Below are 16,080 nucleotides of genomic sequence, written 5' to 3'. Positions count from 1 at the left end.
GAAAATATGTTAGGTTTTCTTTGTTTTGGCTTGTAAATTCACTGTGCTGGAGGAAATGTGTATTTCTGTTTTTGTGTCTTTTTGTAACTTAAGATTTTGCCCAGAGGGATTCTCTATTTTTTGAATCTGACTGCCTGTAAGATTATCTTCCATTCTGATTTTACAGTGTTGTTCTCTTATATTTTTTGTTCTTCTAATAAAGTTCTAATTTTTAAGAATCTGACTGGGTTTTTTGGGTCTTAAAAATCCAAGGCTGGTTCATGCTCATATTGTTTATTCTCAAGCCTCCCCAGGAAAGGGAGTGTAAGGGCTTGGGGGGATATTTTGGGGAAATAGGAACTCCAAGTGGTCCTTTCCCTGTTCTCCGTCTAAATCACTTGGTGGTGGCAGCATACTGTTCAAGGACAAGGTAAAGTTTGTGCCTTGGGAAAGTTTTTAACCTAAGCTGGTAAAAATAAGCTTAGGGGATCTTTCATGCGGGTCCCCACATCTGTGCCCCAGAGTTCAGAGTGGGGAAGGAACCCTGACAGGAATGCCTGAAGATTTAAGATGCATGTGGTGCAGTTTACCTTCAAGAAACTCTGCAACCTGCTTGAAACAACATTTAGGGTGAGAAATTATTTGTAGCCAGTATTCCTTAGTGTATTAAGCTTAGTTTACGTGTTTTGTTTTATTTGCTCAGTAATCTGCTTTGATCTGTTTGCTGTCCCTTATAATCACATAAAATTTACCTTTGTAATTAACAAACTTGTTTTTTGTTTATTCCAAAACCCAGTTTGTGCAATTCATAACTGGGGGTGGAGGGGGAAACTGTGCATATCTTCCTCCACATTGAGGGAGGGAGCAAATTTCATGAGCTTACGCTGTATAGATCTCTATACACTGCAAGACCAAATAACTTTGGGTTTACACTCCAGAGGGCGTATGCCTCAGAGTGCTAGGCAATTCCCCGAGCTCAGTCCTCCCACAGAAAGCTGATTGCAGACTCTGTGTGATTCTACAGCTGGGTGTGTCCCGACCTGTGTGTGTGCTGGAAAGGGGCCAGAGAGCCTGTCAGAGCAGCATAGAGTAAGGGGAACCCAGGCTGTTGGAACAGGTAGGCTCAGTGGGACCCCAACACATCAGGTGGCACCCCAGAAAGGGGGTCCAACCCATCACAGTCATGAACATGGTATGCTTGATAGGAAGCAAGAGAAATAGCACTATTTAATTTTGAGGGAAGACAAGACAGTTACTATTTAAATTGTGGCAGCATCCATACTAAAAATGACACAGTCGCAGCTCTGAAGAATGGCCAAGATTAAATGTATCCTGAGATTTTAAGCCCACTGTATTCCCCATTGAAAACTCTTCTAAAATGCATTCATTGTATCAGTAATTCGATAACACTAAACATGAACCTGTAGCCAGAACAAGTTGTTCAATCAACTATCAGTAGTGCATCAACAATGCTTGTTTGCACAGTGATTAAATCAGCAGATTTCACAGCACACAGGAGTACAGTTGGGTATTCCCAATGATCCAGGTACAGTTTAGCCAGGATCTCTCTTAAAAATTACAGTTATTTAGTGATGGACTCATCTAAGCTATAATTTCTACCATGATGAGGGACTCAAGTACAACACGGCAATCTCTTGAAATGGTGAAAACACAGCTCATTCTTGAAGAGGAAATGTGACTGAATTATATTCCAGGACTGTAATGCAGCCCTGCAAAAGTCCAAAAAAGTTTCTTGATGACTTTGAAGGGAACGTATTTGAGCCCCAGTCCAATTAAATGCATGGTTTAGCAGACATCTGTAGCGCGTAGGAAAGTATTTTAATCATATTCGGGGAACTACTGCTCCAACATAATAAAAGTTACAGTAAAAGTATGGGTGGAATATAGTTTGAATAAAGTTTGAATTTATTTCCTTCGGTGATCTTCTGGGGAGTTGGGAAGAAAAGTCTCATCTCAGATTTACTAACCTTGAAACGGCTGATCAGATCGTAGCGTGTGAGAAGTTCATAGAAAATGAATTTCAGTGCATGATCCCCACTAGCATCATTCAGTGCAAATACATCAAAGGACCATTTGTCTACATTCTGCAAAGTGTGGAAAAAAGGTGTTAATACAGTCATTTATTTTATAATTATATAATTTCTGCCACTTTAAAACTTTAACAATCAGGAAAGCATCACTTTGCGGAATATGAAAGAAATTCATCACTGCTTCTGGATTCCTCTAGTTTCATTTAATCAGCGCATGTTCTATTTCAGCAGTTCTCAAACTGTGGGTCGGGACCCCAAAGTGGGTCATGGCCCCATTTGAATGGGTTGCCAGGGCTGGCATTAGACTTGCTGCAGTCTGGGGACGAAGCCCAAGCCTCACTGCCCCAGGACGAAGCCCAAGCCTGAGGGCTTCTTCACCTGTGGTTGGTGAGGCTCAGGTTAAAAGCCCCCCACCCTTGGGCTTCAGCTTTGGGTTCCCTGCCCAGGGCGGCGGGGCTCAGGCAGGCTCAGGCTTCATTCCCCGCCCCCTCCTGGGGTCGTGTAGTAATTTTTGTTGTTAGAACGGGGTCGCAGTGCAATGAAGTTTGAGAACCCCTGCAATGTGTTATGTGTTATGATCATGGCAGATCTGGCAGGAGTTTAACAAAAAATGTGCATTCAAAAATGATTTTTTTAAATTATGGTCACTCATGATATCTAACTATGATCAGCAAAGGCTGAATGTCAAAAGATTTGGAATCCTGGCTTGGGTAAGCACCCCACCATTACAATGCCTATACAGTCTACAGTCGGCACTGTTGCATATTCAGCATCTACTATATCTTTGCATTGGTTGCAGTTCTGTGCTTTCTCCTAAGTCTAGGAAAAGACTGTGGGTACTGAGCCAACTTAGAATGGTGAATGTTGAGATTTTAAAGGCACCTGTTGTGTCAGAACCTCCCAAGTCTGCAGAGTCTCTCTCTGCAGTTCTCACAAGAGGCGGCTCCCCGAAGCATGAAATACATTTCATGCTTCAGTCTGACCTAGAAACACAGAAAGAGCAGTTTCTCTTGTGGCACAATAACGGAAGAAATATCTGATGCCTGAGGTCCAATTTCCACTGGCTGTTACTCAGTTTTTACTAATTCATTAGGCAAACACCCACTGAAGGAGCTTGCCAGAGAGTCTGAGTGCAAACTGAGATTGTTTTAACTGGCAAACTGTCAAACCCCAAGCACACAGGACCAGTTCTGGTTCCTACCTCTGAGGATGTAAAGGCACCCCTGGCAGAGGAATCATTACATTTCCACTGGGCAAGGGATGGAAAGGATGTAGAAGTAACCTTTGAATGACCACGTCTGTAAAACTGAAAGTTTATAAAAGGTCACAATAACTTATAACAACAAATGTTGATGGGAAAAGGTGCAAAAGAAAGGCAGAAAGACTGAATTAATCCAAACAAAAAAGGCCTATTGGTAAAGCTCATGGACTGTGTTAAGATCATGCCAAATTAAAAAAAAAGTGTGGGACTGAAAATCAATGGAACAAAATCAGTATGTCAGAAATTAGGCCTAACCAGTGAACAAATAAATGAGGGGATAGGCCATTCCACCCATTACTCCTTTTTAGGATTGTTAAAAAGAAAAAGACTTGGGGGAAATTAGCAGAACCTGATTGCAAACAACCACTGACAGAGACAGGAGAACACCTAAGGAGCAAGTTTTACCATGATGGCTGCTACCCCTGCTGTCTCCTGTGACCTACCATAATACTACTGGGCCCTCATCATCCTTATCTTGAGAGATGTCCTAACCAGGCCAGAGAGCGGGAGTCAGATGATATTGCTACTTCCAACAGCTCAATCCCAACTGGGATGTGAGTCTGACTCTCTCTCTCTCTCACACACACACACACACACACACACACACACACACACAGAGTGAGTCCTTTTCCTTCCACACCTTGTTTCTTATCTTTCCTATCTCTCGCCTTTTGCCTTGTCTAATAAGGGTTTGGCTTAGCTGGCCAAGACTGTACATTTTGCAACATTCCTGTAAACCTGTGACCAGAGTGGCAGATACAAGCAGTGCCCTAAATGACTCGATGCTGGTACGAGTTTACCAGGTCTCAGAGTGGCTAATAAGACCATGTACCCTACCTGTATATCTCCAGCGAGGTTGCAACTAAAGTTAATACCAGCGATGGAAGCTGCATTTTCTATTTTTGCTGTTCTTTTCTCTCCCCTCTTTCATATATTTGCCTTGTTTTGCTTTTTAAGATACAGGATCGGACTTTAACAACAGTTCCAGCTTCTCTCAACTAACTTCATCTCTTTTCCCCAAAAAGGCCAGTTATTGCCATATTTAATGCCATCTAAAAGACTGTCAAACAGGGGAATATTCATTCTAAAGACTCTACAGATAAAAGGAAAGGGAACCAGGGATGCTGTTAAAATGAAAACCTTATTTAATACTTTACATTTCAAATGTTTTAACAGTTTTTCCTTTTTTCCCTCTATCTTTAATAAAAGGTTAAATGAATTTCTAATGGTGTGTTTGCCTTGGTACTAAGCAGGCTGCGGTCTCTGTGTACCAAACCGCACATGTTGGACAGTGACTTTGTCACATTAACACCTTTGACTCTGTGGGGCCATACATTCCATCTAAATTAATACAACAGACCAAGCCCACAAAGCACAAAGTATTTACTGACAAATTTGTACATGTTCATCAGGTATAATACCCAAATACAACTGGAATATTTTTCAAGGGATTTATGCAGACCTTTAAGCTATATGTAGGCCTGCAACCTCTCCCACATCTTCCTTTCCCATCCTGCCATTTAACATTGACCTATTTACATAGCCAATTTCAAATACAACTGGGGGGACTCTATGCAGCACTGAGGTCTCTATCTGAACAAAAAAGTACCTTTATCTTTTCAATATTTTATTCATCGAATTAGAGAACTGTATCAAAAGTCAAACACTCAATAGATTTGTTACCTGTATATTTAATTATGCTGAATGCCCATCATTATGCTAGTATAAGTTTAGCATCAGGGAGCCTACAACTTTTTAAATGGGTGGGTTTTTATTTCAATTGCAATTTAAAGACATAAAATAAATACAAAAATATAAAAATATAAGGAATAGTGGGGAAACAATTAGACACCCTCTCCCTCCAGTAATGCTGAAAACCAGATCCAAGTGGTGTTCAGTTCATGCTGGTTTTAATATCACTCCTACGTCACACGTGCTATTGTATATCCAAGAGTTAACATGACCCTAATTTTCTTCAACTTTTTTTTTTATACACTAAATATATTCCCTCGGGCTCTCCGGAAAACGACAGAGTAGGAGAAAAATCACAGTAGTGTTAACTGCCAACGTTGGTAAGAGGGGTAGATATCCACATTCAGTTCCCCCTGCGCCTTCTACTGAACTATAAATTATATAGCAGAGCTGAGGGTGGAGAGATGGTGGGTACAGTAGGAGTAAGCGTTAAGCTTAGTTTATAAGACTCAATTCGGCAAGATTCTGAACACTCCTGCAAAGCACTGAGCGCCATCGTCACCTTTGAAGTCAGTGGGAACTGAGAGCACTCAGCACCATGTGGGATATAGCCCATAGTTACGTTTTGTCCGAGAGGAAGGTGTTTTTGAAATGTCATGTGCCCTCCTCTTCCTAGCAAAATAAGAAAAGGTGCTAGAGAAGGTATAGCTGGGAGAATGCTATACAGATCAGCAGTGCAGCCATCTTTGGCCTGAGACCAGCATTCCTGATTGCTGACAACTTTGTGGTGCAGCCAGCCTGAGCATATTCATGCCTAGCTGATTTACACTCCTTTAACTGTGCATTAAAGATTTACATCTTTAAATTGGACGTTATCCTCCACACTTAATCTCTGTTGCAGGTTGGCTCCCAATTTCCCAAGGCACTTTAATCGAAAAAGAAAGATGATTGCATTTTATTTATGCATGTGTATGGATGGCTTTGGCACTGCGTCCCAGGGACGAGGAAGGAGATCAGCTAGACATAACATTATGCTGAGTGTTATTAAACAACAGACTCTGTGTGGAATATTCCTTCACTTTTAGCAAGACTAAAATCTCATTGGAAATTTCACTTGTGTAAGAGACGTAGAGGCAGATCCTCAGCTGGTATAAACTGTCATCACTACATTGAAGCCATGGAGAGATGAGAATTTACACCAGCTGAGCATCCGCCCCTTAAGATCAGGCCTGAAGGAAAAGATGCAAACAAGGCTTATAAGCTATAAGTACCATGCAGCCATTATCCAACTAGCAGGACAGTTAAATAAGACCAAAGTACTGTGATTACATCTGACCATAATTTGGGCCTGATCCCCACAACCTCCCACATGCAGAATTCCTCCTGGAGTGAATGGCATTGGATATAGAGTCCTTCAAGGATCAAGCTTGTGCCTCAGAGTGAAAAACCCACGCAGAGCCTGGTGAAGGTCCCAGAAAGAGTCAGAGAGCAACAGGGGACACTGGGGTCTCAGTCCTGCTCTCAGAGAGTCATTTTCACATATCTTGGTAAATCATCTTCTACACAGCAACTGATTTTACAAGCACTGAGGATGGGGTCAAGCTCTTAGGGAGGTGAGTTGTGGACTGAGCCTTAGAAGAGAAATCATAAATTGTGCTTTTGGTTTTCAAACACTATCAGTGGGACTAGGCAAGAGAAGCAAATAAACACCCCCCCTGCAAAAGACTAAGTCCAAACTCTTTGAGCTATTCAAGAGAATGGGTGGGGAATAGGAGAGATGGGGGGAAACAGTGCACAAAGCATCCACACAGTCCTTTTAAAAGCTTCACTGGTTTTAGGTGTTTATTTTGTTTTATAAGTCACTGACACCAGTCAGGGAAGCAAACGAGTTAATAATAATAATAATAATAATAATGTGTATTTGTACGTATAGACATCCATAATTTATACAAATATTGGAATTTTTAAAATTAAAATAAGAATCATAATAATAAAAATAATATACGGCTTGATTGTGAATACAATGAGAGTTTTGCCACAGATTTCAAATGGTAAAGTGTTTGTGTCCCATTTTTACCCGGTCAGTCCTACTTTTTCATATGATGGTCTATATCCCAGGAACTTCTTTGAGAACACCTGAAATGTCCCAGTTTTTAAAGTCAGCAATCAAAACATAGGCTTTGGGTTTTTTTATAACTACAGAATTATAGTTCAAAATGTATCATTACAGCAAAGAGAATTTGCTCTGTGTTTACAAGAAACAAACAGACTAATGGAATGAGGGTTCAGCATGACAAACAGTGTTGGGAGTGAAGAGGACAGCTAAATGAGTGTAGACCCTCTCAGAGCTGTTCTGTTGCTCTGAGCACTTGTTTACACAAACACATAGTTCCCAGCAAGCTGTGGTGTGAATCTACCCTGTGATAACCTGTCATGGTCTAACTGTTCATATATACCCTGCTGATGCACATTAACAGTCCGCTAATGCACTTTGATCTAGTCCAGTTCAAAGAGACTAGCTCAAACTGTTAATGCAGATCAGCAGGGTGCATACGAACAGTTAGACCGTGGCAGTATAATGCGGGTAGATTCACACCCCAGCTTGCTGCAAACTAACTGTTCATGTAGACAAGCCCAAAGTGAAGGTTAACCATGCTTGTTCAGTGTTTCATGATAAAATAATTCAGAACACTAAGGGTGAAACCCTGGCCTTGTTGAAGTTGGGAGTTTTGGCATTGAGTCTCATGGGGGCAGGATTTCACCCAAAGAAGCAAGACAGGACCATAATGCCCTACATTGAGGGAGGATTTCAAAGTGCCTGGGCTTCACTGCTCTTCTGTGATGCAGGGAAATAGTGTTTCTCTATTTTACATATAAAGAAGTTGAAGCACAGAAAGATTCTGGGTTAGATCCTGCTCCATTTACTTCAAAGGGAGTTATCCTATTAACTTCAACTGGAGTAGAACATGGCGCCTATGCCACATATCTCATGGCTGTGGTAGAGCTGGAAAACAAATTCATGTCTTCTGACTCATAATCCGCTGCCTTAAACACAAGGCCACTGTTCAGCCCTTACCTTGTTGAGCCTATAGTAAGAAGTGAAACTATGTGTTTGTGCCTGTCTCATTGTAAAGGGCTGGATATCCAATCTACAGACAGGCTAACCTACAGTACTGAAGTGGCAGAATCTCTTCAAAGCATATTTCAGTTCAACACAGAAAAAGACAAAGGTTAGTGCTGACTCACTCATCCCTAATATAGCAAAGACTTGTATAAAGGCATTACCCATTAGGACATCATGCCTGGTTTTTCTCAATAGTTCACATAAACTGCCAGTGGGTTCATGATCTCCATGGTCCTTGTTGACATGAACAGGAATCACAAATGTAACACATTACCACTATAACAGCTCAATCTTCCCATTTAAAAGCACACAACTGGGAACAGGTTATTCCTCAGTTAAACTCGTGCATTGTAGTTTTCTTTATTTACTATCAAAGTCTCAAGTTGATTTCAGCATCCCACTCAGTTCTCAGTTGCCCTGAGTATTGTAACCTCCCACAGAGCTATGACCTCATCCTCCTAGTCATCTTTGCCACTTGAAAATGGCCAGAACCCTGATCTGTTTTTTCTCAACAGGAAGGATTTTCCCTTAGGTCAGTAAATGATTAATGTTTGTGAACTATATTAAACTTCAGAGAGGATGAGAGGGTGAGTACAAAGACCTCCCACCAAAATATCACAGTGCCTTACCAACATTTGTTAAAAGACACTTTCATCAGTATTACCTTTAGCACTCCAATTACAGCTGGTGGGTAGCTCAGGCCAACCATATTTGATGTCCGTCTGTACATTCTACCAAAATAAAATAAGTAAATGAACAGAAAAACAAAATAGAAAACCAAGGATTCATTTGAGTTCTTTTCAGGAGACATAATTTATTCAAGAAAAACAGATTGCAATTCTTCTTCATCCTTCCCTGCACATATCGTCCGTATCTTTAATAGAGTCCTAAGGATGACCTCAATTTTCCTCATTTTACATCCTTCCCGGTCCATGACACATACTAGGGCCACAGTCTTCCTGGACAAGTAGGACTAGATTGGATTTCACTCAGCATCTGCCTCATCTTGATCTAGCAGAGGGGCTGCTCTTCAGCAATGCAAGACTTTCCCATTCTCCTACAGCAACTGACCACACTGTGTCTTCCACCCTCTCAGTCCTTGCTGGCCCAGGGCAGAATGCATTTCAAGATAGAGCTTCAGTAAACATATCAAGTCTGTTGACTGGACTTATTCAGCTCCTGAATGGTACAGCTTTTCCTGCCGATTACTTTGTTTTTTAAAACAGTTTTGTGTTGTTTGTGTGTGTAGGTGTGCACAAAGGGTGTAATCAGAAAAGCTGGGTAAATAATTTGATTTTTGTTTTTGGCTTGTTGGCAAGTCCAAAACCTCAAAATAAATATTTGCTTTGGGTTGAACCAAAAGTGAATTAAAAAAAAATCAGTGAATTAAAACATCGAAAAAATGTAAATTTGGGTCAAATTAAATACTCTGCTCAACAGAAAACTAAGTGTATCAGGTCAGTTTTGAGCATATTTAATATTTTTGAATTTTTTAAAAATAAAATTAAAGGGAATTGCGAAGCAAAAAGTCATTTTGAATCAAAAAAATCAGAATGCTTCTGAATATGTTGTTTTTTCTCTCTAAACAAACAACTTGGTGAAACCAACACAAAATCACAAAAAATTTTAGTATTGTCAAAGCTACATTTTTCACTGAAAAAAGTTTAGGACAAAAGATTTTGCCCAGCTCTAGTAATTAGCACCTATGCCCCAATTCAACAAAGCACTTGGGCATGTGTTAAACTTGAAGTGTGTGCTCAAGTGCCATTGACTTTAATAGGTTTGTACAGGTGCTCAAAGTTAAACACATGCTTAAGTGCTTTGCTGAATAAGGCCATAGGTGCTGACTGCACCCTTCCCTACACGTAAACAGCATAAGACCTAATGGAAATACATTTATACAGTTATTAGCAGTGACAAGTATACCATACATGATTTCCCAGGCTTTTAGTAAATGAAATATTTCAATAACTAATAATATTTTAATACAAATTTCAAAAAACAAAATGTCAGGGAAAGGAGATTCCTCTCTAAAGACAGGTGAAACACTGAAAGTTGGATACAGGGCAGTCCTAATTCAAACAGCAAGAAGTTTTAAAAGGTTCAGATGTTTGAAATTAGGTTTGATCTAGCTCTAGAGGTGTGATTTGGTGCAAGCTGCAGGAATCAACAGTGGAGAAGACTGAGGGAGTTTCACTGGTTTAGTGGACTCCTCTGAGTTCTGAACCTTTAAACTGATTTTGGTCTGCATGTTCTCAGTGACTCATGTAATTCAAGCCGAGAATGATGAGATACAGGTTTGGTTTACATTAGCCACCTGTCCATCCCTTTATACGTTTTACTGGACCACAGAGGTAGAGTTACTCCAGGGACCGAATTAGCTGCCTTTGGTTAACCTCTTATTCCTATCATAGGAATATTTGAATCCATATATTCTTTTTCCTCCCTTTGGCCCCTGAAAGCATACATAAAAAAAAAAGAGGAAAAACCAAAATGGCTCCAATTTTAATATTAGATCTGTATTATACTAATAGCGAATGAATACTTTAAGTTTCCATTTATGATCAATTATTTAGTCCCAGTTTTCCAGTCCTTGCTCACCTCTATGTAACAATAAAAACAAAATAAAATAGTCTTCATTCAATATTAAAAATACAATCTGTGATGCCTGACCAGCCACTGGAGCAGAATAATTACATCTTCCTTTACCTCTCCACGAATATCCCAGCTTGCACTGCATGGACGATGCTCCTGAACCGGGGCTTTTCCTCGGTCCTTTTAAGCATCATCCCCATCTGCCGCGTGAAGGTGGAGGCCAACCAATCCCGGACCTCAGAGGGCACGGAGTCTGACTGAATATCACTGAGCTCATCTTCTGTGTCCAATAAACGCCTGAAGGGGAGTGGAAACATGGGTAAATAGAGGGCTCTTAACACAGGTTTATAAAGTCTCATATACACTCTAAAGCAGTTGTTAAAAATTCACTCTTTTTTTGGTAATCCTAACGGAACACATTTTTGACAATCTATAACAGATTGTTTATTTTCTTGGAAAGTCACATGCCAGATTGTGAAGCTCACTCCCAGGCAGATAAACATGAGAATCAGCACACTGAAACTCCATTACTCTCCCATAATTTCTCATCTTCAGCTTTCCAGTATTCACAGTCCCCATTTTATCATCCTTTTTAGTTGGTTGAGATTTATAACATTTCCAAATAACAATCAGATAATCACTTCCTTTTAAGTTTTGGAAAGTTTGCCCAAAACACTTCTGTAGAAGTACATTTAGTTCTAGTGAAACGGATTGACGTGATAGATTTGGCAAATTTAAGTCACCTATTTATGCACATGTCAACGGGTAGAAGCAGCAGTGTGAACAACACCCCACCAATTTGCCTCAATCCTGACATGGATGGCTACCTTAAGAGGATAGTTCAGATCTTGGACTCTCATCTGAGAATGACAGCAACTGTGCCTATTTTGGATGCCATTAGACCACCAGCTTCCCAATTAATATGTAAATTACAACTTCATTCGAGTGGTACAAAATATCAATACACAGGTGTAGTTAACTCACCTAGTTTCATCAATGTACACTGATTCCAGAACGGTAGCTGCATATTCCAAATTCTTTTTTAGGTCTACAACCGAAGCCTCTCCTCTCTCTAACTGCTTTACCAAAGACCGCAACCTAAGAGAGGAAAACAAGAACCTGGTTAGCACTGAGAGAAATGGGTTTGAGTTTGAGTAGAAGTTCAAAATACAATCCAACATAAAACATAACCTCAAATATTGTCAAATTAAGATCCTTTGAACTTTGAAGACACAGCAAAATTCCTTAGTACTATGTTCACAAGAAAACAAATACACTTTCGATAGTCTGAGGACCCCGTCCATGTAAAGGTCACAAAATACTTTCCTTCTTGAGAGATCATTATACGTTTAGGCATAGTCTACACAGCCCCACTGAGGAGGAACCCAGCTCAAGGAGCCAAGCAGCACACAGGATTGTATTTTGAACAGTTGTGCAATCTACTGTGAGCGGCGACTCACATGGGCAGAGCTTAGAAGAGTGCCACCACTTCTTCCCCTCCCCCCCGCCACCAACTCAACTCCTTCCTAGTGCAGCACATGTCTACTGATGCACCTGCACAGTTATGCTGCTCAGTGTAATGGGGATGGAGACAAGCCCAAGCCTCCTCTCAGTTCCTCACCAATTCCTGCCCCTTTTTGCTCAACAGAGAGGGTGGGAAGAAATGTTTGGGTTCTGCAGTGTTTGCTTCCCTTCTCAATATGTTAAGGAGGCAGGGTGACCAGATGTCCCTATTTTATAGGGACAGTCCCGATATTTGGGGCTTTTTTTTATATGGGCTTCTATTACCCCCCACCCTCTGTCCCGATTTTTCACATTGCTAGCTGGTCACCCTGTAAGGAGGGCTTTTAGAAGTCTCTGTTTCCAGATTATGCAGACTGCCTATCTGGAAAGGAAGTATTCTAGTAACAAAAGACAATTGTGTTTGTATTTTCAGGTCTGGCCAAGCTGAAGACTTACTGCTCTGTTTATGGTCTGGTAACCAGTATTGTCATCTCAGAAATAAATGGCTGTCTCCATTCCTGGCCCATATGCCTTGAACCCCATCACCTCAGAAATTAGAATATTTGCTGTGTTGTGAAAATATTTCAGTTACATGGGCTAAACTTGCATGGTTAATTTGTATTTTTAAAATTTGTATTTTTCTTGGAGTGGCATCAATTTAAAATTTGTATTTATTGTATTAGGTGCAATTGCCTATGGCTAAGATGCTATATTAATAAACTAAACTACAGCTTCCCTTCCCATACATCCTCTTACTCCTTTGTGTTGGCATGCAGGGTGTGGCCCTTAACTAGTTATCATTAATACCACCGGTAGGTAGGCTGGATGAGTTAACATTGCAATGGTGACATTAAGTTTTGCATTTCTTGCCTTTTATTTCATTGGCTGAAGCACACAGCAACTCAAATCCACAAGACCTTCAAAAATTTGTACTCAATACTAGTACAACGAGTAGCTATTAGTTTATGGCACCCACATCCATCATACAAGAAGATTACATGGAGTATACTGCGCATCAATCATCTGGCAAACCAGAAGTAACATTGCTATGATGGAATGGTGTCTCACAATCAATGTTTCTCACAGGTAAAAAATTACACTGTCTTGCCTCACCATTCATTATCTACAAATACTTTTGATTTATCTAGCAGCAGCTGCTGCTGCCTGTTACGTTTACTAAATATGAGTCCAGTGACATTATCCTTAATGTGCTGAATGCATCTATACAGTATTTGGTTGAAACAGTTCTGAACAAATCATAAATGTAGTGCCAGACTGAGCTACCCTCACTCTCACTGAATGGCACCTGACACCACAACAGTCCCACTGAAGTCAACAGGGCTACTTGTGGAAGAAGGTGCTACTCACCGTTAGTAAGGTGATCAAATCTGGCCTGTAGGTAATGACAACTCTAACAGCATCTCACCTAAGTATCATGTCACATGACTATGCCACACACAGTTTCTGACATCATAACTGAAGCCAGATTGTAGGTCAAACTATGATTGTTTGCAGAACACTTGGTGGTGATCTGCGGAGAGTTGGCTGATGACATGATACTGGCTCCTCCTCCTTATTCCACCTGCTAAATTGCATTAAAAAGGCACCTAAAACACACAAAATATTTTACTAAACACTTTTCTGTAGAAGAATATGCTGTGGTTGGCAACTTCTCTGTTAAGGTGCAGTGCACCTGTGGGAAAAGCTTGAAGACCCTCATTCTAAATGGCATATTACCACACAAGGGGTTATTTCACATTTCAGACCAAAGAATAATATAATAAAATATACAAAGAGCCCGGTCCTATGCAGTACTGAGCATTCTCAGCTCCCATTGAGTGGAGCTAAAGAAACTCAAAACGTTGCAGGAGGTGCTCAGCAACTTGTAGGATCTGTCCCCATATTCCTTCCAATGCAAGGAAAGAATATCTATACTCCAACCACCTCTAAAGGGCACTGGAGCTAAATGGGAATGGTGCTATTCAATAAGACTAATAGCATGTTGTAGGGCTGGCAGGATTTGGTGCTCTGGGAAAGTCAGATGGTACCAAAGGCTCACACAAACCCCAAAGCATCATTCCTATTCTGGTCTACATTTCATTAGTGCATTATCTTGGAGATTAAAAATTCTGGACAAAACCTAAATTCACCATGGAAGTGACACAGCTTAAGAAACAAACCTAGCCTGCCAGTTTAAACAGAGTGTGGGTAGTAGCAGACAGTGCAGTTGTTTTCAATATATTGTTAAAAGTCAGCCTTTATGAATAACTGTGTTCCAAGCATTCCCTCCCCCTATTGTTATAAATAAAGTGATAGCTGGGTACAAATATTTATCTCCTTAGATAGAGGGCCTGTTTCTGCGGTGGTGTTTTTTTTTAAATAGCGTTGCATATTACTGCAGAGCAGATTAACACTACCAGAGTCTGGATACCAGTCAACTTTAATTAATGTGCAAAGCACAAGCATTGCCTGAATACTCAGGATCAGCTCCTCATCTGGTGTAAATCTGCTTAGCTCTATTGCTGATCCCCAGTTTTATTTTAAATGCAACTTCTCCAATTCACCACGTTTCCAGCCATACAAAACCATGTCTCCATCTGACATTTTGGTATTTGGGATCCATCTATTTTGGTATTTGGGATGTTCCTTCTGACAAGCATGTTAAGAACTACAAAGACATGAATTATTAGAGTTGATCAGTGTGTATCCCCCTACTCCTCTCTTGGTATTAACTGTAAAGAGTAAATGAAATTATCAAGTAAATAAAGCTATTCTGAATTTATACCAGCATAAGCAACCTCAGAATGTGGCCTGTCAAGGTTCCTTCCCCATTCTGAACTCTAGGGTGCAGATGTGGGGACCTGCATGAACACCTCCTAAACTTACTTAAACCAGCTTAGGTTAAAACTTCCCCAAGGTACAAACTATTTTACCTTTTGCCCTTGGACTTTCGCTGCCGCCACCACCAAACATCTAACCGGTTTATTATTGGGAAAGAGTCGTTTAGAAACGTCTTTCCCCCCAAAATCCTCGCACCCCCCTTCCTGGGGAAGATTTGATAAAAATCCTCACCAATTTGCCTAGGTGACCACAGACCCAAACCCTTGGAACTTAAGAACAATGAAAAAAGCATTCCGTTTCTTACAAGAAGAATTTTAATAGAAGAAAAAGTAAAAAGAATCATCTCTGTAAAATCAGGATGGTAAATACCTTACAGGGTAATTAGATTCAAAACACAGAGAATCCCTCTAGGCAAAACCTTAAATTACAAAAAGACACAAAGACAGGAATATCCATTCCATTCAGCACAGCTTATTTTCTCAGCCATTTAAAGAAATCATAATCTAACGCATATCTAGCTAGATTACTTACTAAGTTCCAAGACTCCATTACTGTTCTGTCCCCGGCAAAAGCATCACACAGACAGACCCAGACCCTTTGTTTCTCCCCCCCTCCAGCTTTGAAAGTATCATGTCTCCTGATTGGTCATTTTGGTCAGGTGCCAGCGAGGTTATCCTAGCTTCTTAACCCTTTACAGGTGAAAGGGCTTTTCCTCTGGACAGGAGGGATTTTAAAGTGTTTACCCTTCCCTTTATATTTATGACATGGCCCTTTACAATTTATATGCAACAGCTAATAAGCTTATTCACCAACCATTCACGCCACCATATGGAAAGACAAAAGACTCTTTTTGACTTTGCTTTTGCTAATCCTTGTTTTGCTCGTCCTCAAACTCAACAAGTCACAAGAAAGAACTTTTGTGGTTTCACCCCTTTTCTCAGCAAAGCCCTAGCAGTTGTGGACAGCTCACATATTATTTGTCTGTTTTCCTATTTATAAAATATAATTATCATTATGCCTAGCTCTTATTCAGT

At 40.4% G+C, this 16,080-nt stretch overlaps 1 protein-coding gene across 10 annotated transcripts in view; it reads right to left on the bottom strand.

Moving 5' to 3' along the window:
• PDE1C (phosphodiesterase 1C) overlaps positions 1–16,080 on the bottom strand; it is a 419,031-nt gene that overhangs the window by 101,924 nt on the left and 301,027 nt on the right. For all 10 annotated transcript variants that reach the window (XM_073332967.1, XM_073332968.1, XM_073332972.1 and 7 more), the window contains 4 exons: positions 11,687–11,800; positions 10,817–10,999; positions 8,772–8,838; positions 1,968–2,084 (listed from right to left, as the gene is read on the bottom strand). In XM_073332967.1, coding sequence (XP_073189068.1) covers positions 1,968–2,084; positions 8,772–8,838; positions 10,817–10,999; positions 11,687–11,800 — 481 coding nt within the window. The remainder of the gene's footprint in view (positions 1–1,967; positions 2,085–8,771; positions 8,839–10,816; positions 11,000–11,686; positions 11,801–16,080) is intronic.

The sequence above is a fragment of the Lepidochelys kempii genome, chromosome 2 (genome assembly GCF_965140265.1).
Source record: "Lepidochelys kempii isolate rLepKem1 chromosome 2, rLepKem1.hap2, whole genome shotgun sequence".
Lineage (NCBI taxonomy): Eukaryota > Metazoa > Chordata > Testudines > Cheloniidae > Lepidochelys > Lepidochelys kempii.
The sequence above is the reverse complement of the archived record's forward strand: the minus strand, read 5'-3'. Positions and strand labels throughout refer to the sequence as shown.